The following is a 23,730-nucleotide window of genomic DNA, read 5'->3' as shown; positions in this document are numbered from 1 at the left end:
GTTTAAAACAGCAAAATTGACTTTCTGTTGAAAAAATTAAAATATTTCCGTTTAAATTGATTCTGAATGATTGGATAGAAACAATTAACCGAGTTGATTGATTCAACAATTACACATTTTCACTGCATCTTGAAATAGCATCAAAATTACCTTTTAGGCGGATATCAGCCAGAAATAACATAGCAATTAACATCAAGTTCAATTAATCATTAAATGTCAGCTTTTCAATAATACCAATAGTTAATGTTACTATCAACAGGTGTCAGGTTATCCATTGATGATTGGATTTTTGTACGTTGATAATAAATCATGATTGATATTAACTGCTGAGTTTCAATATTGATATTAAAGTAGCTGATGAAAAACGATTAATAATTCAATACATCTGTCTTTACAATCAAGTTAATGAGTCTAGTTGTTATTCATTTGGAATGTATTATAAGCAGAAAGAGTTGGGAATCAATGTTGAATGAATCAAGTTGGTTCCATTAATTTATATCTTGGAACTCTATTTAATCAACTTAACCTGAAGCCTCAAGAATTTTCTCAAGCTTAAAGAAGCCAATTGTTAATAGTTCAATAGCAAATGACTTACAAGTTAATTAATGATTAAAATTTGATTACAATACTGATTAACATCGCCATCTCGGATGTAACTTTCTAATTAAAATGAAAATTTTCCCACTCTTTTAATTGAAGGAAGCCAACATGTCGTCTTGACAGTTATGGTGACGCTTACAGTTTGCACAAATTGCTTAGTAACTGTGATGTCTTTGTTTTTTTTGTATTTGAATTAGTTAATAGTCGTTAAATTTTGTTACATCTTCTTCTTTCAAAGTATTTTTTGGCTAATCAACGTATATCATAACACTTTTGATGTTATTCTATCTTTCATTTAGATCAAATTTTTGCCTCAAAATGTGTTTCAATCTAAATTTAGGTGATGGAGAATATTTTGGATTTGGATTGAATTTACATCCATTTCATGGTTAAATTGGTTAAAATGGCTGTGAAGAGCATTAACCCTTAAGACCAAATAACTGACCTTGCAATATTGAACAGGAAATAACCAGTTAAAGAAATATTTAATTGGAGTCAAATGTTCCTCATTTTGAGGTTAAAAATGAATCTTTTTACCACATTTTATCAGCTTCAAAAAAAATCAAATTATTGACATCATTATGTTTTTCATGATCCAAGCTTCAATCCTTTTATTGCTCAACTTGTCTATTTGTTGACTTTGAACAAATCATCTACAAACGGTTACTGTACATCAATAATGGCTACCTTGATTTGTATGCATCAGGCTGTTTATACAAACCATTCATCAGTATCAAATTGCTTCAGTAACATATAATTACTGATTGATTGGTGGATATGTTGGAATATTATTATAATTTATCAATCAGATTGACGGTTGAAATTCATTGGACTAACCTTCAACAGTAGATGACAATTTCACAATGGACATGAAAATGAAGTGCAAACAGTTCCACCATAATGTACATTACCAGTTTCAAAATTTATTTATAGAGGAATTGACGGGAAACTCATTTTACTGATTATAAATGATTTGTTTCAAAAAAGGCTAGAAAGTAAAATGGTTCAAATGGTCAACACATTTATTGACTTCAAGTGCAAACATATTGTTTTGCCACTTTCATCGGAATTCAAATTTTAAGACAAAACAATTCAACCTGTTTTGTTGCCAACTGTAAACAAATAATGACCCTGTTAGCTGATTGATTCACAATATACAACTGTTTCAACTACTGCATAAATAGATTGAAAACATTGAAAACAATGGCAATGATAAATCAAAATGGAGTTTACATTCCGCTTCATCTGATGAAGCAACTATAACCATCTGATTGCAGCAGAAACGTCTTATAATGGATAATAATAATTAATGGTACATTTCACTTGCTATTGTTATTATTTAACTACCAAATTTAAAATGTGATAAAAACAAAAGATACAGTAACAATGACGAACAATTAAGATTGAATCAATTTGTTAGCCTTTCAGTGTGATCCAGCTAATGTTGACCAGATAATCAAAATGATCAATCAAAACAGTTATAATGTCAATTTGCCAAGCCATTAAAGCCAACATACATTATGCAAATAGATGAAAATAAATGGAATCAGTTAAATTGTTTGTTAATCACTTGTTATTTTAATTTGATCCAAACATAGAAAAAAAGTATGTCAACATTTTAATTGATAATAACCTTTTATGTCTGTTTTGAGTTAATTATGGACCAGAATTGCAATAAATTGTGAAAAGATAAGACAAAAAATTTGGTTTCTTGTAAGTTATAATTATAATTTAAGGTTATCCTTGATACTGATTAGTATATAAAATGGTTTCCTATTTCACCGAAAACACAATCAACGATAATTTTGACAAGAATCATTCGGTGATAGTTAAGATGATCTTTATGATGGATTCATCGTTTGTTGGTAAAATAAAGTTAATTGTCAATCAGAGTTACAATGATGACAACATTAACAGCAAAAAAAATATTTCATTGTTTCATCATTTGACAAAAATTAGCACATGAAAAGTTACAATTTGGCAAAAAGCAAGTTGTTTGTGAATAACAATTCAGTTAATGTGTGGGTAAAAATGATTATATTTTGATGATGATTAAAGAAGCTTGTAAATTTGACCAAAAATATTGTCCAGTCTGAAGGGTGATGTAAATGAAGATGGCTTTTTATTTGATGATGATGATGACGAGGATGATGGAGATGAACTTAAACGTAGGCCTACAAATAAAGGAAAAATAAAGACATTAGTAAATCTGTGAAATTCAGTAAAAGTGGAAACAATGAACTTGAAATATAGAATTGAATTTAAGTTAAATTTTGATGAGAAAAATCAACAGATTGTTCCTATTGAAGAATGTTAACACTTTTATATCAATCAAAAATAAAAAGTGTAAAGTTAATGAGATTCATTTTCATTTTTAACATTAAAATGTTCATCATTTTTGCTTCTCATCAATAATTGAATATTTACTCGTAATAGCATTCAAGTTGGGCTTGTTGTTTCAATCCAGATCAAGCAATTTAATTGATTCTGCCTGAAGCCACAACTTAGGTAGCCTTAAATCAAAAACTAAAGGGTCAATACTTTCAATCTCAGGGACAATTTAGGTCTCAATGATGGGACCAAATTAACGTGAAAGGGTCCAGTAAACCTCAATTGTGAAGAGTTGAAGAGATAAAAATTTGCTTCGCCAATCTAAATTTAAGATTTCCTTCCATTTTCATCACAAATACTGAGTATAAACCATCCAAGGGGTGGATCATGAAATCATCTTCATCAACCTCATTAGCAACTCCTTGGTAAGGTTATTGGGTCTGTATGTTACTCTTATTTTTGGTTATTTAAACTTCATTAGACCTCCGGGCAGCTTTTAAACAGCTAATCACCAGGCAAAACACCACCTTAACTATACACTTTTTACTCTTAATAAAGGTTAAATTTGATTACTATTTTACTTATAAGTTATAACAATTATTGGTATTTGATTAGGATTATACTTTCATTTCATAGGATCAAATTTTACCAAATTGTTTTCATTTCCAACATCAATCTTGATTCTTCCATCTAATTATTGTTATTATTAACTGTTTTTTTGGTAAGCTAAATATAAATATTATGTCAAGATTAATATCGAAGTTGATATTGATCGTGGTTTAAATCTAATGATTAAATTGTAAATCAGGCCAAATAAGTGAATCTTGTTCAACCCCTGGATTGGACTAAATTAGGCTCATCTTTTTTTTTCTGGTCAAAATAACGAGTAAAACAGCAAGAATCAGTATCTCAGTATCTATTTATGGATGATAATGGAAAGGATGATGTTGAAGAACCTCAATTTTCATGATGAATAATGATAATCTGTTGATAACAAATTTTATCCATCAAATAATTGATAATAATGTTGAATGAAAATGATGAATTGTTTGGCTTAAATTTCTTATTTTTGCTTCTTCATCATTTCGCGGTTTCATCTCATTTCCCTCCTTAAACATTATTTAATCTGGATTTCAGTTAATTCCTTTGTAATCAACTTACTGCCAAGAAGACCAGAACCTTTTCCGCCTGTTTTGAGCACAAATTTGGCTGGAGATGAGCTTGATGAATATAATGAGCTCAGGAGTGATGATGCACTGAATTTGTTTGAGCCACTTGAAGATGAACCTTGTAATCCCTGAAAAAAAATGTTGAGAAATAAGAATATTGTTATTATCATTTAATTGCAATTGGAGAGGGGAAATTGTTTTCTATTGTGAGTAGAAAATTTCACTTTAATTGAAACTATATTAAGAATAAATTAAGATCAAATTGAAACTAAATCGAGACTTAGGTTGAAACACAAGTTGAAACTAAATGTTGGTCAAATATGTAATCAAGTTGATGGGCATTTTGATGAACTGAATGGATTGGTGAAGGTTAGTTGAGGAAGATTAGGGTTGACAAATTGGTTGATTTTGAAAAAAAAAGCCTGTCAAATATTCCTATTATAGAAGATTAAAAATTGATTAATGCCAATAACCATTTTGACCCTGCAACGTTGATTTATAAAAGGTCAATATTAAACTAATGAGTGAATGGTTCATCAGCTAATTTTTTGTGCTTCGCGTAACTTGTCTGAATTTATATTGAATATTTATCTTATCTTATAGATTTATTATGTTTATTAAAGCATTTCAATGTAACTGTTTATTAGTGTGAAAAAAGTTGATTTCATGAGTCTTCAAGATGTTAGCAAAAAACAAAAATGTGTTTATTGCTAATTTTGTATTTGACCAACAATTTGACCAACATCTGAATAGATCATCAGTATTACCAATCAATCAATCAGTTAAGCATGTTGAGTTTTTTGACTATGTTGATTTTGCTTAAAATTTTAAAATCGATTGAGGTCAATAAGAGTTTTTTTGGTAAAGATTTTTCAAGATTAATAGCCTAGGCTAGGCAAGTTTGCAAGATTGACGATTTCAGTATGAATTGGATCAAAAGTGCAATTAATCAATAGTTGATCATTGGTGAAATTGACTGTAAAATGGGGATAATATATATTAAACTATATATTATGTATTACCTTATACAAAGAAAGTGGTGAAGACATGGAAGGGAATCGTGGTAGGAAACGAGGTCCATTTGCCTTGTATTTTGATGGTGGTGGTGGTGGTGGTGATTGATGTTGCTTGTTATTAGGTTTGCCAAACATCATTCCATAGGGTGGTGGAGGCATTGATTGTCCACCTTGATAAGCGTTAATAACTTGCATTGGGTGTGGAGGTGGGTTTGATTGAGGATAGATTGGGCCTGAAAAGGCTAGTGGAGATCTAGGTGGGGAATAGATGGGCGATGAATAAGATTTCATTGTTGAACCGTAAAGGGACGAGAGATCAATGGGTTGACTTGAACCATAGCTATCGGTGTTTTGAATCGATAGAGGTAAGCCTGATGAGGTGGAGATTGATGGAGAAGAAACGGCAGCAACAGCAGCAGCGGCAGCGGCAGCATCAGATCCTGAAGGAGAAAGGTAGGATGATGAGAGACTGACTGGTGATGAGTAAGATGAGAAACTTGAAACACCGTCTTGAGCGTTGATAGCATCCGAGATGGTGAATGTTGATGGACTAAATGAAGCTGATCCGTAGTTTGATCCTGAAGATGCATGAGAGACTGAGGGTGAACTTGAATGTGGAAGCTCGTATGAAGAGTCACTTGAAAGACTTGATAGCCCAGAAGAACTGTATGAGTTTCCAGGAGAGAAAGATTCGTATGAAGACTCACCAAGTGAACCGAGACCAGATGATGAATATTTGGATGGACGAAGTGATCCTAAGCTGGAAGAGTCAGAATATGAACCAGATGAAAGAGGTGATGAATCATAAGATGAAAGACCGCTGTAAGAAGAATCGGAACCACTTGAATAGGACGATAAACCGCTGGATGAAGATCCTGAATCATCGTCATCAATTGAATCTGAACTGTCATAGCTTGAAAGTTTAATCTCTTTTGGTCGTTCTTTGGTCAATGAGGCATAGTCTTTCATCGATGGTAGATCTTTGAAAGAACCGTAATCACTCAATGATTTCATTCCATTGTAATCCTTTGAACCACTTCCAAATGACAATGAACCATAATCTTTCATATTTTCGTATTCTTTGAGAGCAGAATAATCATTGATGACTTTTATTCCACTTGAACCAGAATTACCTTCATGAACATTACTTTTTAGCGAACCATAGTTTTCAAGAGCTGCTTTGATTGATGCTGAGTCAGGTTTACCCTCTGAATCATCATTTGAATATGAGCTTGAATCGTCACCAGAGTATGAACCAAGATCGTACTCTAAATTGTTTGCTCCTTTGACACCTCCCTTTGGCTTATTTCGGCCTTTTTCGGAGTAACCCGATTGCCAATCATCTTGGTTACCATCATATGAACTTGTCAGTGGGTAATCATTACCTTTCTCTTTGTTGTAAGAAGAGGAATCTGAATCGGACGAGTAAGATGCAGATTTAAATTTGTAACCTTTAGGCATCTTTGGGTAGTTAGAGGGATCATTTTCATTGTCATCATCATAGGATGAAGAGGATTCAGGTGCGGATGGGTAGTTATCATCTTTGTTTCCCTTGTAAGAGTCTCCTCCTTTATATGAATCGCTTCCTCTGTAGGAATCGCCACCTTTGTAGGAGTCACCACCTTTGTATGAATCGCCACCTTTGTAGGAATCGCTACCTTTGTAGGAATCGCTTCCTTTGTAGGAATCGCCACCTTTGTAGGAATCGCCACCTTTGTAGGAATCTCCACCTTTGTAAGAATCGCCACTTTTGTAGGAATCACCTTTGGAGCCTTCGTAACTGTCAAATCCATCATTTTCTGATGTCTGAGAATCTTTACTTGCGTAGTCAGAATCAGGTTGGTTTTCATAAGAGTTTGACTGTGATTTACTCCTTGAATTTGAGTAGTCTGATTCCTTCATTTGAACGTAAGGATTATTTCCATTATAAGCAGACGCATCATTATTTTTGTAATCATATTTTTGTTGGACATCATATTGATTTGAATCTCTATTGTAAGATGAAGATTTGGAACCAGATGAAGGCGATGAAGATGATGAATAGCTTTGTGATCCCAAGTTTGAGTTGTCATAGGATTGGCTTTGTTGTCCGTATGGGGATTGGGAACTGTAAACAGGTGAATTACCACGATATTCATTATTCTTCTGATCATTACCACTATTATCACCATAATTTTTAACACTATCATATGGTCTAGATGATTGGAAATTTGCTGTTGCAAAATTATTATAGCCTTGTTGAGAAGATTGTTGTTGAGGTTGTTGTAACTGTTGTTTATCATCTGAAAACAAAAGAAAAAATGGTTAAATCGATGGGAAAAATAATCTTTAAGTTACAATTAAAGTTTAAGAAATATTGGTGAATCAACTAACCTAAGCCACCTTTATTTTCGGGTAATTGGAGAGCTAATTTGACTGGAATGGCTAATATAACGGTTTTTTTGTTAGCTCCTTGATTATTCTGAACATTTTGATTTGATTTAAGCCCATTGTAATCGTTATTATTACCCACATTACCATAATTCAACTGTGAGTTTTGTAATGGTTGTTGTTGTTGTTGATCAAAGTTGAGTTGAGGCGATTGTTGAGGTGATTGTTGTGGCGATTGTGGTTGTGATTGAAGGTACTGCTGTGGTGACGGTGGTGCTTGTTGAACCAAACCATAATTACCGAAACTCTTTTGCTGTTGATCAGCTACACCGATTGGCCCTCCGTTAGCATAAACAGAAGAGGCAACACTGTTGACGGCTGGTCCAGAATAGGATGGCTGTTGATACTGAGCTGCACTTTGAAGTTCATCTTGTCCAGTCGGTGTTACAGATGAAGCTGAAGAAGATGATGAAGATGACGAGACTGGTGATAGGTAGGGTAAAGCAACTGAGTATCCTTGATTAATTTGTTCAGAGTATTCCTTGGATTGAGCCACACTAACAAATAAACTTGAGACTAGAAGACATATTAAAGTCCTGGTCTGTTTAATGCACGATTTAACATAAAACAAAAAAAAGATAATATCAATTAATCAAACAATTAAGAAAAAGAGTAAAAGAACAAATTTAAAATCTAAATTTTACATTGCTTTCAAAGCAAGACCATAAATCAGACGATCGAACACATGGAGACAAGTGTGATAATTAACTCAAGAAAGTCTGAGCGTAAAATTTAAATTTTTATCAAAATAAAGGGAAACCGTTTCAACTAAAATTGTTAATACTAATTGTTAACCTCTACAGCATTTAAAAATGACAATTTAAAATCCAAAAAACCTTGCAATTAGCTTATCCCCAAAAAACTCAGAAAACAAAGTGACAAATAGACGATTTAGATGATAATTGAATTGAAACTTACCATTTTGGGTTATTTTGGATTTAATGGTTGATGATAAATAAAAAATGGATAACCAACAATTTAATAACACTAACACACACTAACAAGTTAAACTAAACTATTAACTTGTCCACTTTAGACTCGATGAAAATTGAAAAAATTAATCCTTACAAGTTCGCTCATTGGTTCCAAATAAGATCCTTTCGCCGTTGCCCCGCCGTTTTATATAAAGATTATTCAATAATATCATCGTCCTCCTCATCCTTTCTCATCATCTCTCATCCTCTTGCCCATCTTACTGGACCACTCACCTTAAACTTGGAGGCTAACCTTTTCTTACTTTTCTTACTTTACTTTCTTGACGATCTTAAAATCAATTTCTTACTCTTCTTACTCAAGGAGGAGATGAAGAGTGATGACGAAGTTGATGAGACTTGATAAGATGATCATCTTCATTTCATTCAGTTTACTGAATCTTGTTTAACTTTTATTATTTAATAAAATATTACCATTACTATTATTATGATCAAATAAAATTCAATTAAAATGCCACTTTCTATTAATATTTTTAGATTAAGAATTGATGAAATGCTTTATTAGTAAAAACGAGTAAACTTGATAAGGTATTATACTAATCTAATCGTCAATCATTAAGGTTAAATTGAGTGATTAACATGTTTAAAAAGTCATACAGTTGATTGTCACTAATTCAGATTAGAGGACAGTTTTTTTACATTGTAATTAAACCAAGAGAATTGAAATGTTTATTCATATTTGATATTTTTAATGATCATTTCATTCATAACTATCATTGTAATCTTTTCTTTTCATTCACAACATTAATTTTAATTGTTGAGTTGAATCAGATTCAAGGGTAAGTGACAATTAGCTAATAACAGTAACAATGGTCAGTTTAAAAATTATCAGTAGAGTCAGGTTCATTGACATAAATGTCCAGAATGGTAATGCATTTGTTTTACTGTGTCCTGGAGTTGACCAAATTATTCCGATATGTTTTGGTTAGTTGATGAGGTCCATAAATATGTCTTGAAATTGAATATTAGATATAAATGTTGCAGAAGTTAAATGATAAAAATTATCGCTCAAGATGGTTAATTGATTGAACACTTTCTTTCGTTTTTAAGGTGTAATTTATAAATTGGTTGATATTAAAAGTGTAATTTGCTTCTATAAACCTGTAGCCACAAAATAATCATCACCAATAAAACAACTTAAAGGGTCAAATCAACGAACTAAGATGAGACAAAATCGCCAAAAAAAAAAACAAGATGAACGAGTAAACAGACAATTAATGAAGATAAAAATTTAGAGCAATCAGTTGGTTCAGTTTACTATCATAACTTAGACCATCATCAGCAAGAGTAACAGCAGCAGCATCATCATCATCAGAAGCATTATCAAAGTCAGAATCATCTTCACGATGAATACCATCCGAATGAAATATAATTTTCTTGAGGCCATTCATGTTTTAATGAACTTTCAAATAGGAATCAGAATAAATATAAACACATATATTTATAACAAAGCCCTGGGCTGAAAGAGATGAAAGTAAATGAAAGGAAAGACGATGAGAAGATGAAAAATAAGATAAAAAAAGGTGAAAGAAAGGAAGATGTTAAGTTGATAGGATGAAAATGATGAGTTTTGTCCTTCAAAATATGGTTCACTTTTATTTGGGAATAATAGAGCTGATCAAGAATAAAGATATTTACGGTAAACTTTGGCTTTAAAATGTTGTTAATGTTATTTTACGGAAGGTATTTCAATTTAAAACGTCCAAGAGGAACCGAAGGCCTCAGAATCATCAGCTTTTAAAGTGGTCATCTTCCTCAATATCTGAATGATCATTACCATCAAAACTGTCGTCATAATCCTCATTCTGATTAACATTCATCATGGAAAATGAAAACAAATTTAGAAATCTCGACAGGATTTGGCTGAAAAGAGATGGGTTTAAAAATGAGTTGAGCTTATCCATCAGGAGGTAACGCTATTTCCATTTTGCTTTCCATCATGTCATCGTTAATACATCTCTTCGAGTTAAATGTATAACATTTCACAAATATTTATAATCAAAGGTCTTTATCCTCCAACAATTACGATATCAGTACCAAATAAATAATAAAGCCAACAAACGAAACCATATGATAATTTTCCCGGTATGATTGATTGATATGATATCCAAAGTACGCGTTCACAGTATTTCATCTATCTTCTGGGTCAATTGTCTTTTGATTGTTTCTTTTATAACATAAACTCAGGTTTACTTGATTGTTGAGTATATAAACGCGAGTTTTTAAAATAATCAGCACAACATTAATAGAGATTATTTGATCAAATAAACATATTAAATTTCAATTGTAACAGTAGAAACACGAACAGTTGATGAATCGGTGAGAAAAGGCGCTATCAGAAAATAACGCCATCTTTTGTCTTTTCGTTTTAGTATTAATAGCAACAAAACCTCAGTTTATGATAATTTTAATTGAGACAAATTGTCTTCTGAATTAACAATCACCTGATTCATTTACTGATTCCCATTCAGGGCATTAAATAAATCTTTTTATCAACTCAATTTATCTTCAACAATCAATTCAATTTCAAACCTAATGATAGATTGAGCTGAAATCTCACCATCATTAGACTTTTTCAATGAACATTAACTTGTAAATCTTTCATTCGTGATCATTTACATGCTTTTAATTTGCTCTTTTTCAACAATCTTATCTAATATTTTATATACAATCAATGATAATGATTTCAATGATTACTCTAACAATGAAGTCAAAGATTAAGATAGCAAAAGAAACAATCAAAAAATATGAAAGTGCGATTATATTAATGTAAGGTCGATGAAAAGAGTCCAAAAAAAGAGTTGAGTTTAATCATTAAATGATAGCTATAAGAGTCTATCGCATTAAAGCTTTATTTTATTATCCATTAATTATCATTATCATTTGAAATATTAATAAAAATCAAAAAATTCAATCCAAAAATCGGTTTCAGTCAACATTTTTAGATCCACAATTGATGAGTTGAACATTAATAAAGGCGAGGGCAATCAAGATACAATTATCGATCCAACTGGAAATAAAAAATTAAATGTTAAATCAAATACATCTTTAAATGCCCAACCAATTTGATTAGAAATTAAAATTGCTTTCTTTTGATAAAAAGATGAAAATTTGGAAATAAAATTGAGATCAGTGCCATCTATATTGGATAAGATGAAACAGAAGTCAATGTAACTGTTGAGTTGAAAATAAATTGAAAGCTATTTATCTAATTCAGTTGACTAGCTAAATGGTTGATATTAGACTTAACTGCAATTTATATTTGCTCCGATCATTGATCATTGATTTTAATTTAATCTTGACATCAATGTTTAGATGGTTAAGAGTTTCTCTGTGAACAACTTTCACTGTTTTGCTCATTTTGTATAAGTTCATGTCTTCTGTTATTGTCAACTCTTCTTGCTATCATAATATTTATTTGCATATTTTGTCTAATTGTTGAGTTGAAATATTTTCAGTGGTAAGTTAAACATGTTTTTATCAACTAAACATGGTCAACATCCAAAGTGAGTTTGTAAATTATCAAGTAAATCAGGTTGATCGACGAAGCAAAAGCTCGTGTAGGTTGAGATTTGTTTAAAACATTATTTTTTTGTAAAATAGTGTTCTAAATGTTTACAGAACACTGTTCATCTAATTAAGTCTAATCTTAATTACTTTAAACAGCTTGCTAAGTTAAATTCGTGTTTGCCTGAAAAAAGAAAGGCTTGTAATTTGATTACAAATTAAATTTTAATGTAATTAGAGGATGGGAAAATAATTGATTGATAGGAACGGTGTAATTGATTAAACACTTTCGTTTAAGTTATACTTGAATTGTAATCTATAAATTGGTTGATATTAAAAATGTAATTTGCTTCTTTAAACCTGTAGCCACAAAATAATCATCACCAATAAAACAACTTAAAGGGTCAAATCAACGAACTAAGATGAGACAAAAATCGCCAAAAAAACGAGATGAACGAGTAAACAGACAATTAATGAAGATAAAAATTTAGAGCAATCAGTTGATTCAGTTTACTATCATAACTTAGTCCATCATCAGCAAGAGTAACAGCAGCAGCATCATCATCATCATCAGAAGCATTATCAAAGCCAGAATCATCTTCACGATGAATACCATCCGAATGAAATATAATTTTCTTGAGGCCATTCATGTTTTAATGAACTTTCAAATATGAATCAGAATAAATATAAACACATATATTTATAACAAAGCCCTGGGCTGAAAGAGAAGAAAGTAAATGAAATGAAAGAGGATTAGATGAGAAGATGAAAAATAAGATAAAAAGGTGAAAGAAAGGAAGATGTTGAGATGATAGGATGAAAATTATGATGAGTTTTGTCCTTCAAAATATGGTGCGTTGTCATATTGAAACAATAAAGTTCATTGAGATATTTACGTCTTTCCAGATGAAGGAGTGAATTTTTGATTACCTAAGAGGCAGCCGTAATAATCCATGTCCACTCATATGATCCTCACTAATATCATAATCACCAGCTTAATTGACTTGATACTTAACTCCTGGATCATTATTTAAATATTTGTCAGTCACTAGCCAAATCACGAGGCTTATCACCGGCTTTATTCAATCCTCTACATCAGCAAAGCTATGAGTAACAGCATCATAAGAAGGATCGACTTTCTCTCTGAAAAATACAAAAAAAAACAAAATTTGAAAGCTTGACAAGATTTAAGTTTGATATTAAGTATAATGTTAATTAGCTGTCATTGATGTTTTACGCACAGTTTACCAAAGGAGAAGGTCATTAGGTCTTAAGATCAGAGGTCTTTGTCCTTTACCAAAAACAACAGCAACCAGAGTCACAATGTTATAATATTTGCTGATTTTGTTTGCATATCTTGACACTTCAACTATTTGTTCAAGTTTAACACGAGTTTTAAAAATTGTATTTACTCTTTGATTTGTATTCATTCCGATTAACTTTTGATTGTTTGTAACGATTAACTAAACTAAACTTTACTTTGTATGAGGTTTGTTTGCTATTGCATAAACATGAGTAAACAAGTTTTTTACTTACTCTTATTTTTTATCAACAGATGACACTACGTAAGTAACTGTTTTGATTGGATATCGAGTAGTTTAACTCCTGAACTTCAGAGGGAGTAACAAGTAATGTCACGTAACAAAGCAAGCACAACATAATGCTCTTTGTGCTGTCTTTTACTGTAGTCTTTGTTCACAGAATAGCTGACAAGCTCAGATCTGGAGTACTATTTTTTTCAGTTTTCTTGAATTTGGTTTAATGTCCCCTTTTCTTCTTAATTTTTTTCCTAATTATTATAATTTTAATTGTGATTTACACCGATTTTCGATATTAAAGTGTCCATCTTAAACCTGGATTATAAATCATCTCATTTTATTGACATCACCCCATCAACGGATTCAAACTGCATCAATCATGAGAGAGGAGATACAAGCTGCTGTGATTTTTCTTGTGCGTCTAATTGGTAAAAGTAATACCCTGGTTGAAGAGAATTTAAACAAATTCAAAGATAATCTTATTGAACTGTTGGCTAAAAAATATGAGAACCATTGGTTCCCAGAGAAACCTAACCGTGGCCAAGCTTATAGGTGTATAAGAGTTAATGAAAGTGACCGAAGAGATACTATTCTAGAAATTGCCAGCAAAATGTCTGGTATCAACTATGATGATCTCAGTTTACCAGTTGAGTTAACTCTTTGGGTTGACCCTAAAGAGGTTACGTGCAGGTTTGGAGAACATGAAGGATCTTATTGTGTTATTGCTAACTTCAAAGATGGTAAAAATGAGAACAATAGTGATAAAATAACCATTGATGCCATTGAAAAGGAATACCTCAAGAAGTCAAAGCAAAATTCCTATGAATTAACACCTCCAATGAAGAAACTAGTGACCATGAGCCGCCATGATAAAAATTTTGGAAAAAATCTCACCAATTCACCTGGAGTACCTGTAACCAATTCAGGATATTCAAGTAGATTGATGCCAGCTTCAGTGAACAGTTATAGTAACCAAGGGTTTCTCCCCTCGGTAATCAAACAACCCGTTATCCTGAAAAGTTTATGTATCGGGCCAAGCTCCGCTAGATGGCCTTACTCCTAATCGTAATAAACACCATGTGATTACTAACCAAAATCCAATTAATTTGTAATCTTTTTTACGGACCGATCATCATCATCAACTGCAGAATCTATTGTGAAAGTAAAGTGTAAAATTTTTATAAAGAGTCTGTTGGTAATACATTGAACTGGATAGAGATGAAAATAAGTGTGATTATTTTAACCCTGATTCCCATCATTTGTAGATTGAAAAGAAGAAAAAAAAAGTAATCAAAATAATCGCTAATATATGATTCCCTGCTGAACACATTAGACGATTATTATCATTTTTTTTGACACCAAGATTGTAGTTTATCGATTGTAAGCATTATTATTATTATTCCCATCATTATATATACATATTATTTCCAAATCTGTATTAAATTGATAAAAATCAATCAAATTCATCATCAATTATTGAATAGATAAAAAAAACAACTGTCCATTTCTAGTGAAATTTCATTTTTTGTCCTCATTTAAATATTGTTAGACTGTTAATAACGTCTCAACATGAGTTGATTAGCTTTTAAAATTAACTTGAACCCTTTTTCCCAACCGTCACGTCAATATTTTTAGCACCAGTCCAATAATGACCATTTGAGCTTTGAAAATGTTGAAAAGCAATTATGAAAAAGCCACTCAAATTGTAAATAAATGATTAACCATGACTAGACTTCCTGCCAATTTAACCTAATTAACTCACAATCTCAGCCTAGTCAAGGTCAACAATTAAACTGTTTGATTAGAGCAATCAGAAAAAAGTAAGAATAAAAAACAACCCAAAAAATGGTTCAAAGTTGACAAATAAAATTCCAATCAAAGAAACTGTTTCGATTCTAATTTTTGCATTCAAAGCCGACTCCAACTCATTACAAGTCATGATTAAAATTGGTGATATAATGATTGCAATCAAAGTGTTGACATGAAAAGCAAACCAGCAAAATGGATATGAAATGAATATTAATTTGTAAGGTTGCAAAGAAACAAGAAGAAGTAAAAAGACAAATCAGGATCAAAGTAACAATAATTACAATAGAGAGCAAAAAAAGTGAAAGTTAATTGAATCAATGCGTTAATTGTGCGTAAATTAATAACCATTATGATTATTGCATTAGATTTGAAAAATGATTTTATAACCTTGTATTGTGTTCAATTGTAATGACACACTTACAAGTGATATATAAATTTTAACGCCAATTTCATCTTCTTTTTTGCTTCTTCTTCTTCTTCTTCTTTACATCATCAAACAATTAACACTTGAATTTAGTTTATTAACATTTATTTGATCAAATCAAAGTGAACAATTAAAGTGTTTAAAACATTGTCAGTCTTTTTTGTAACCCGAAAAGGCTTCAACCAGAAAACCTTTAACCAGAAAAAACAATTTTGTCAACCAATCATTCCAAATATATTTATAAACATATATTGAAATATATTGTAATATATGATAAAACATTGGTTTGCAACAATCAAGTTAATCAGTTTCTCTCTCTCTCCTTTAACCATCCAATTGAAGGTTATCAAAAGTTGATTATTAATTAAAAGCTGTTTACTGTACGAAAAAGAAAAGGATAATTAACGAATCAATTTTTTAAACAATAATCAACAATCGAGTGAACCAGTTATAATGAATTGAATCAGTTGACAAATTAGTAAAAGGGTAACAGTTATACACAACTAATTTTAATACCATTTACTATAATTATAATTGTAACCTTGATTACCAAGATAACCTTTATTTCGCTCTTAATTCAGTTGTTACAATTTAGAGTTACTCATTTACTGTACCTTCATTTACAATGCAATTGACCTAAAAGTTGAAGCGTTTTTGCTTGTCAATGAAACAATGAGAAAATAATTTTACAAAAAAAGGCCAAAATTTTCATTTTCAATCTAAAATTGGTTTTGCTTTTTTGTATCATTTATCAACATCGATTTAAATTTTGTCAACATTTTCATTTGATTTGTCTAGTTTAACATTTGGAAGCTCATTAATCAAGGTTTAATCAAACTCGCTCATATTGTTGAAGATGTTTCATGATAATGGTTAACCTTTCAGGCCTGGTGACTGTAACTGACCATTGAAGGAAAACGTGTTGAAAAGCAATCTAAAGAAAAGGTCAATTCGGTAATCATCAAATTAGTATGTTAATTGAATACAGGTTAACTTGTTGCATCAATCATATGTTATTAAACTGTCGCAACTGTAATCATACCTTAAACTGATTGTCTAACCTTGAATAAGGTGTCATTTGGTAAGCCTTTTGTTGTGTGTTTACATACTCATTTGTCACCCTTAAACTTCATGTTTTCAAATGAATCTTTCAAATGGATTGAAGCTACAATTGAAGATGATAATTGTAATCATGAGCCAGAAGAGCGAGTTGGTTATTTGATTGGGTGATAGAGAGGCAGATTAAGATGAGGAGTGATTAAGAAGAGTTGTAAACAAAAGTCCATCAATTGATATTGTTAATGATGTGAAACAGATCGAAACTCTGTTCACCTGTAAATCAATCATCCTATCCCTTAACAATTTTTTGGTCTTTTCTTCATTTTAATACAAATTTTGTAGTTTTTTGTTTTTATTAAACAAAAGGCAACAAACTTCCTTCCAGTTGTTTATTGTTAACATCTTCATTTGCTGTTATTTAAATTGAAATATTGCTGTGTTAACAAAACAAATGCAACAAGCTGCTTCCATCATGGTCAAAACATGAACACATATTCTGGGTTTACAGAACAAACTTCATTTTGATCTATTTTTCTTTCAGGTTTGCTCAACTAACCAACCGAATTGGTCATCTTCTTCCTCATCTTCAAGCTGACCTTAAACATGTTTGCATTAGCTTTTATTTCATTTTTTTATGATTACTCAACGTCGTACTGCAATAATAAAGATAATGATGATGGCGATGATGATCATCATGATGATAAAGAAGAAGAAAATGAAGAAAAGAAAATGAGACAAAAAATTGCGTGAAAAAGGCTCATTGTATGCTGTACTTGATGCAATGAAGTGACTTGCTTAGGTTGAGGTTTTTGCGCCTTCAGCCTCTTTAGATTTACACAGAAAATTTCAACTTCTTTCGACCTTTTTCATGATTCATTCTGAAGATGATGATGAAGTAGGAAGAGAAACAAAATGGTCTATTTACTTTTCTTACGAAATTGACCGTCAATTTGTGTTCATTTGATTATTGGAGTCAACATTTTGTTGATTTTTTTCTTCTGCCTCCTTACAAATGATTTAATGAACTTTCTTGTTTGACCAGACAAATGAATCACATATGATGAGGATAATGATGATTACGGTAATTGTGTGAGTGTTTCATTAAAGATGATTATACACAATTTGATAGTGAAACATTGTCCAGATGAGAGACCTTAAAAGGTTTGCAATTGTGAAACTTAATTGTAATCAACGAATGAAACCTTTTCAAAATGGGTTGATTGATTTTGCTGATGACCAAATGATCATTTCTTACCTAATTCATGATCAAATTGAACAATCTGAATACTCATTATCAGCACATTAAGAAGTAGAAGATGAAAAAAAACCAGAAAATCAAAAACAATTACAAGCTAATAATAAATATTACACAAAGCCAAGCTAAACCAGAAAATGGATAAAAAACCCAAAACCAGAAAATAAATATTTTGCTTTTTCTACCAAAATTTTTCGGTCCATAATGAGAATCACAAATCTTATCAAATATAATAACTAATCATCCTTTGATCAATATTGTCGATCAATTTGCTAATTGTGTTCACCTTTACAATTAAAGCTAATTGTTTGTCATATTTTTCAATGATGGTAAAAAGAAAAATAAATTGAATCTTAAATGAGGAAAAATTAGCAAACTGATTATTGTCAATTAAATGTGGCGATCATCTGATTGTAAGTGACTTTAATTAAAGTTGCTGTAAGCATTTAAGTTTAACCAGTTAAAAGTTACCTTTTAATCAGGGCCATTTCCGTGCCAATCAAGGTAATCTTATTTGTTCTGACATCAATCTGATCAGTCATAATGGTCATCATGTAACCATCATTATTACCAAGGATTTGTTAAGTTGACAAAAATGTGAATAATTGACTCTTGCAATCAACTTGATCAGCTTACCAAGTTGACAGTCGATTGCTATTTTTGTAGACGATTGGCGAGTTGAAATCACTTTTCATTTATTCATTAAACACTGTTGTTGACCGATTGACCGATTATCTTATTGTTACAACAATCTGTTTACTTGTTCCTGTTGCTGCTGTTAACCAATTGTTGTTCATCACCAATTTTTAAAATCTTTACTGTTCACTGTTTCAGCTGTTTCAAGGTATGTCAGTTAATGAGTAAAGGTGTAAATAGCAAAAAAAGGGTTAACTTATTGTTTAACCGTTTTCTTACCTTTAACTTTAATCTAATTAACTTTCTTTTTTTAACTTTTTGCTTCTTTCGTAAAGCATTTTTGCTTCATTTATAACTGAATTGTGTTGATAGTTAATTGTTGATCAATGATTATCCATTGACTGTTACAAAATGTTGATACAAGTTGGTTGTGGTTATTGTGCAGCAACAAAAGGGTATCATGATGCATTTGGTAACATGTAATGTCTACTGTAATTCAATAAACGCGAAATGCTGTCAACGAATAGCACTGTAACAATCAGAGTTAAATTAATCTGAATTATTAGCATTGTTGGATGATGATGATGGCGATAGTTGAGCTAATGTTTACAGAATCAATTGCTGTAATAAGGATGGCGAGGAGGCTGAAGAGAGAGAGAGAAGAAAAGTGTTCAATTGAATTGGTGTTAATAAGCTGACAATTAAAATAATTTAATGGTAAACTGTACGCTTACGGATAATTTAACTATTAACAATTGACAATGGTTTTGTAAATGACATTAAGTTGATTGTGAAAATGATGATGATTATTAGGAAAATGATGAGAAGGAAATGATTAGCAAAGAATCAAAGTAAAATGAATGCATCAAAAAAGTTAAGTTTACGCGGAAGCATTTCAACTTGAAATACCTTAACTGAACAACCAATGAACAGAATGAGTGTGATGATCGTGGTGATGAAGATGATGGTGATGAGGAAGGTGATGATGAGGAAGGTGGTGGTGATGAGGAAGAAGAAGATGAAAAAAAGATTTTTTTCTCCATGAAAACTGCTCGGTTGTATGTTGCCTTTGATGGAAGGAAAGTGAATTGCTTAAGTTGAAATTTTTATGCCTCTCGGCCTCACAAGATCAGCGATGATGAAAAAAAGGCAATATGATGATGAAGATGAAAATAGTAATCATGGAAATAATAAGGAAAAAGATTGGAAAAGAGTAAGATTTTCGTGCGAAAAATGGGTTCCTTCAATGCATCATTCAATAGGAGAGAAGCGGCTGTTTAGGTTGAAATTTTTACGAGTCTCGGCTTCACAAGACCAACTATGGAGGATGAAAACGAAAAGCAAAAAGTAATGGAAAAGCAAAGCAAAGAAATGGGCTCTTGGAATGTATCATTTGATGGGACAAAAGCGACTGTTTAGTTTGAGATTTTTATGCCTTTCGGCCTCACAAGACCGACAGTGGCTGATGAAAAAATGGTGATATAATGATGATGATGGGAAAAGTTAGTATGATCATGACAATGAGAATGATAAAGGAAAAAGAATGGAAAAGAGTGTAATTTTTTGTGCGAAAAATGGGTCCATTGAATGTACCATTTGATGGGAGAGAAGCGACTGTTTAGGTTGAGATTTTTATGTCTTCAGCCTCTCGCCATTTACGTTGGTGATGAAAAGGGTTAGCAAAACAAGTTGAGTAAACATGTTTTAAGCCAGTAACCGAGTAACCCATCATCATCAGCAACATCATCATCGTTACCATCAATATAATTATCGTCACTTTGTTCATCAGTTTAATCATCTTTAATCGTGAAACATAAATTGCTAGTTAACCATAAATTGCCAGTAAATTTCACACTTTAATTTTTTCCTTTTTCTTTCGTTCTTTCATTAATTTTCTTTTTCCTCTTTAAAATTTTTCCAATCAAATTATTAATTTTTACTTGTTCTTGCCTGATGAAGGTCATCAATGATAATCAGCAACAACAAATTATTAACTTAATTGATTAACTTCAATTTGATTCCCATTATTACTCCTCCACCTCCAAGAGCTTTCAACACAAAACTAACAACTGCAATTCAAGTCTGATATTGAACTCAAGTTAATACTAGCAAATTAGACAATCATGTTGATAAATAATAATCCAGTTTATAAGTTCATGTTAATGAACTGTTGATCATCTCAATCCGGTTTAATTAAACTTTCAACATCCTCTTTAATTAAATGTATTTTGGCTCAACTAAAGTCAAATGAGAAATTAATATTTTCAGATTGCAAATTGATTTCCAAGACGAGTGAGAGTCAAAAACTAATAGCAAAAAACCCAAACACATACAACAGACAATGTTAAAGATGAAAATAATTGAACAGTAAATTGTTAAATTGTTAGGAAGAGGATGTAAATTGAAGATAAATAATAAATAATAGAGATGATGAAAGGAATAGGAAATGATATCAACTATCAGCTAATATTTGCTTAAATTGTATTCAAACCAGAAACGCCATGTTAAGTCTCAGAGTTGTTTCTTTTTCTTTCCTTTTTTTTTTGGTTCATTCCCTGAAAGAGAAACTGAAAAACATGGCGAAACAAAACAAAAGTCAGGATAAACACTCAATGTGAATCAAGTAATCAGCAAAAGTGATTAAGAAAAGGAAATGTTGAAGAGTTACAATTCATATTGCAATTGATAAGAAAGCAAATTTACTTGATTCAGCTGGATTGTATAGATTAGATTGATCTGCAAACACAAGTCAATTGTTGAGACACCAATTAACAGTTTAGATGAGAAATAAAAAATCAGTTGATTGTAATCATCTGTAGTAAGGTTCCTTTTCCCAATCATAACCTGATTTACCTACTCATCATCAACCGAGGTGTGGTAATTGGCCGGTTTATTACCAATCTTGTGACCTGACCCGATCAAATGTTGATCAGTCTGATCATCTTCAACTCAATTCAACTTAATTTAAAATCAACTCTAACCTCAACCTTAAAGCCTTGGAATAATTTAAGGCTCAATTTTAGATTCAATTTTAGATTCATTTTTGGGTTCAATTTTGGGTTCAAGTCTCTAGTCTTTAGGATCTTTAAGCAAAGGTTTTACTGAAAAGATTTTGAAAAGTGAACATTTTCCTGAAATGTTTCCCTTCTTAAGACAATCAATAGTTAATCATGTTTTACATCATGTTAATTAGACAATCTTGTGAGTTTCTAATTGTAACCAATCAAATAGACATTTATCTTAACCACTATCAGCAGTCATTTTGTTGGTGAAATGAGTGATTGTATGAAATTTGTTTGAACGATGATCAGGTTTGTTAGTTAGATTAGTTCCTATTTTTTTGCTTCTTCCTTCAATTGAATAGTTAATTGAACTTAATGATGATGATGGCAATAATGGTGATTATTACAGTTAATCGATTAACCATTCAATATGGTTCCGTGTTTTGATACTCGATTGATCATCATTTTGTTTTCCACCTCTTAACCATCTTCACCGAAAGGTGATATCATGTCTCATGTCAGATTAATGTTTAAACAATTAAACAATTTGATAATGTAAAATCTAATTGACAATTGATTACGCTAATTATAAATATTAACTCGAGTGACAACAGAAGCAACAAATTCATTGGTAAACTCAAAAATTGTGAATAGAGGAAAAAGGTCAAACAATTTTCCTTACAAATTAAGGCTAATTGATTCACTGATAAATGGACCATTAATTTGATTAGAAGCAAATATTTGGACAATTTTGTTTGCTCAAATAAATTATTACATTGTACCAAAATAATATCAATTATCAATTAAAAGCAAAAAATATTACAGCAAATGGTAAACATTGTATTTCAATTGTTATTCAATTTCTCATTCTTTTCATTTTGGTAACAATATGACCAGAGTTGACCAGAAAAGGTTGTAAAAAAGATTAACCAGAATTTTAAAGTTCTGGTCAAATATTTATCATAAAGCAATGGTTTAGATGTTGATTAGGTATGATTAAAGCCTAAGAGTTTCACTGTCTTCTTGTTGTTCCCATGCTTTTGGTAATCACATGTTAATAGCAGACGGTAATTTGAAATCTAAATGTTTATTGAATTGTTGATTATCCTTTTGCCAATGTTTTGATTAACCATTTTAAAATAATGATCAATGGTCGGATAATCAGTGTAATGTGATTAAATAGGGAAGAAGCTTGTTTTGGCTTTTCAACTCCATTAGTTTTTGCCAGTGTATACAATTAACGAGATGAAATAATATGAAGATAGCCTTGGTTTAACAACCCTTGATTATCATTCCTTGCCATTCAATTGTTACCATTATTATTATTGTATCAATTTCGTTCTTTTTGTTCAACACCAAGACCGGTTTGAATACCCTTCCACTAGCTTCATGAGCCATTCAACAATCAACAATTGTAAACAATCAAAATGTTTACTGTAAAACTCGTTCTGGTTACGCCATTTCCTTGAGATTTTCATGTTCACAATGCATTAGATATCGTTATTTTTTGCTCTCTTCTCCCTCCATGATGCCAATTACCTAATTGCTGCCAATTGTTGTTAACATGTTTGCAGTCAATTCAATCACAAAAATCAACAGAAAACTCAAAAGGCAAAAGAAATCATAAAAAATGAGACATTTTTCCCCATTTTCAAGATCATTCAAATTAAGAATCTGTGAATTGCTGAATAACAACACAGCTAGATGAAATGAGACTCTATTATATGAGACATTAAACATAAGGTTGATGGTGATTGGCGATGAAACAATTTTGTTGCCTTAAACCATCTAGGCTCAGGTAGATTGTTGCCTTTCAAACTTGAATCCATCATTATCATCAGCATCATCATCGTCAGGTCAAAGTTTCACCTTGTCCAGGAGGAATCCAGTTCTTGAGTTGCCAAACGACTCCACCACCGCAACCAGCCAACCATCAGCTAACCAACAGTCATTATTTATCAA

The 23,730-nt window shown here is 31.4% G+C and overlaps 2 protein-coding genes and 1 long non-coding RNA gene across 3 annotated transcripts; 1 reads left to right on the top strand and 2 right to left on the bottom strand.

The window, feature by feature from the left end:
• Positions 1-2,155: 2,155 nt before the first annotated feature.
• Positions 2,156-8,257, bottom strand: LOC107370203 (uncharacterized). The gene is made up of 4 exons (XM_015938192.3): positions 7,490-8,257; positions 5,123-7,398; positions 4,093-4,228; positions 2,156-2,774 (listed from the first exon to the last, which is right to left on the bottom strand). Exons 2-4 carry the CDS (start codon positions 7,016-7,018, stop codon positions 2,653-2,655), a joined length of 2,154 nt encoding a protein of 717 aa, XP_015793678.2. The 5' UTR covers positions 7,019-7,398; positions 7,490-8,257; the 3' UTR covers positions 2,156-2,652.
• Positions 8,258-9,002: 745 nt separating this feature from the next.
• On the bottom strand, positions 9,003-11,020 carry LOC149094623 (uncharacterized). Its single transcript, XR_016198729.1, has 2 exons — positions 10,177-11,020; positions 9,003-9,997 (listed from the first exon to the last, which is right to left on the bottom strand). It is a non-coding gene; the product is annotated as an uncharacterized LOC149094623 (long non-coding RNA).
• A 2,401-nt stretch (positions 11,021-13,421) lies between these two features.
• On the top strand, positions 13,422-15,099 carry LOC107370195 (protein BTG1). The gene has a single exon (XM_015938183.3). The coding sequence runs from the start codon at positions 13,963-13,965 to the stop codon at positions 14,644-14,646; it is 684 nt and encodes a 227-aa protein (XP_015793669.1). The 5' UTR covers positions 13,422-13,962; the 3' UTR covers positions 14,647-15,099.
• The last annotated feature ends 8,631 nt before the right edge of the window (positions 15,100-23,730 follow it).

The sequence above is a fragment of the Tetranychus urticae genome, chromosome 1 (assembly GCF_039701765.1).
Source record: "Tetranychus urticae isolate SD_2017Ah chromosome 1, NJAU_TeUrti_SD_1.0, whole genome shotgun sequence".
Lineage (NCBI taxonomy): Eukaryota > Metazoa > Arthropoda > Arachnida > Trombidiformes > Tetranychidae > Tetranychus > Tetranychus urticae.
The sequence above is the reverse complement of the archived record's forward strand: the minus strand, read 5'-3'. Positions and strand labels throughout refer to the sequence as shown.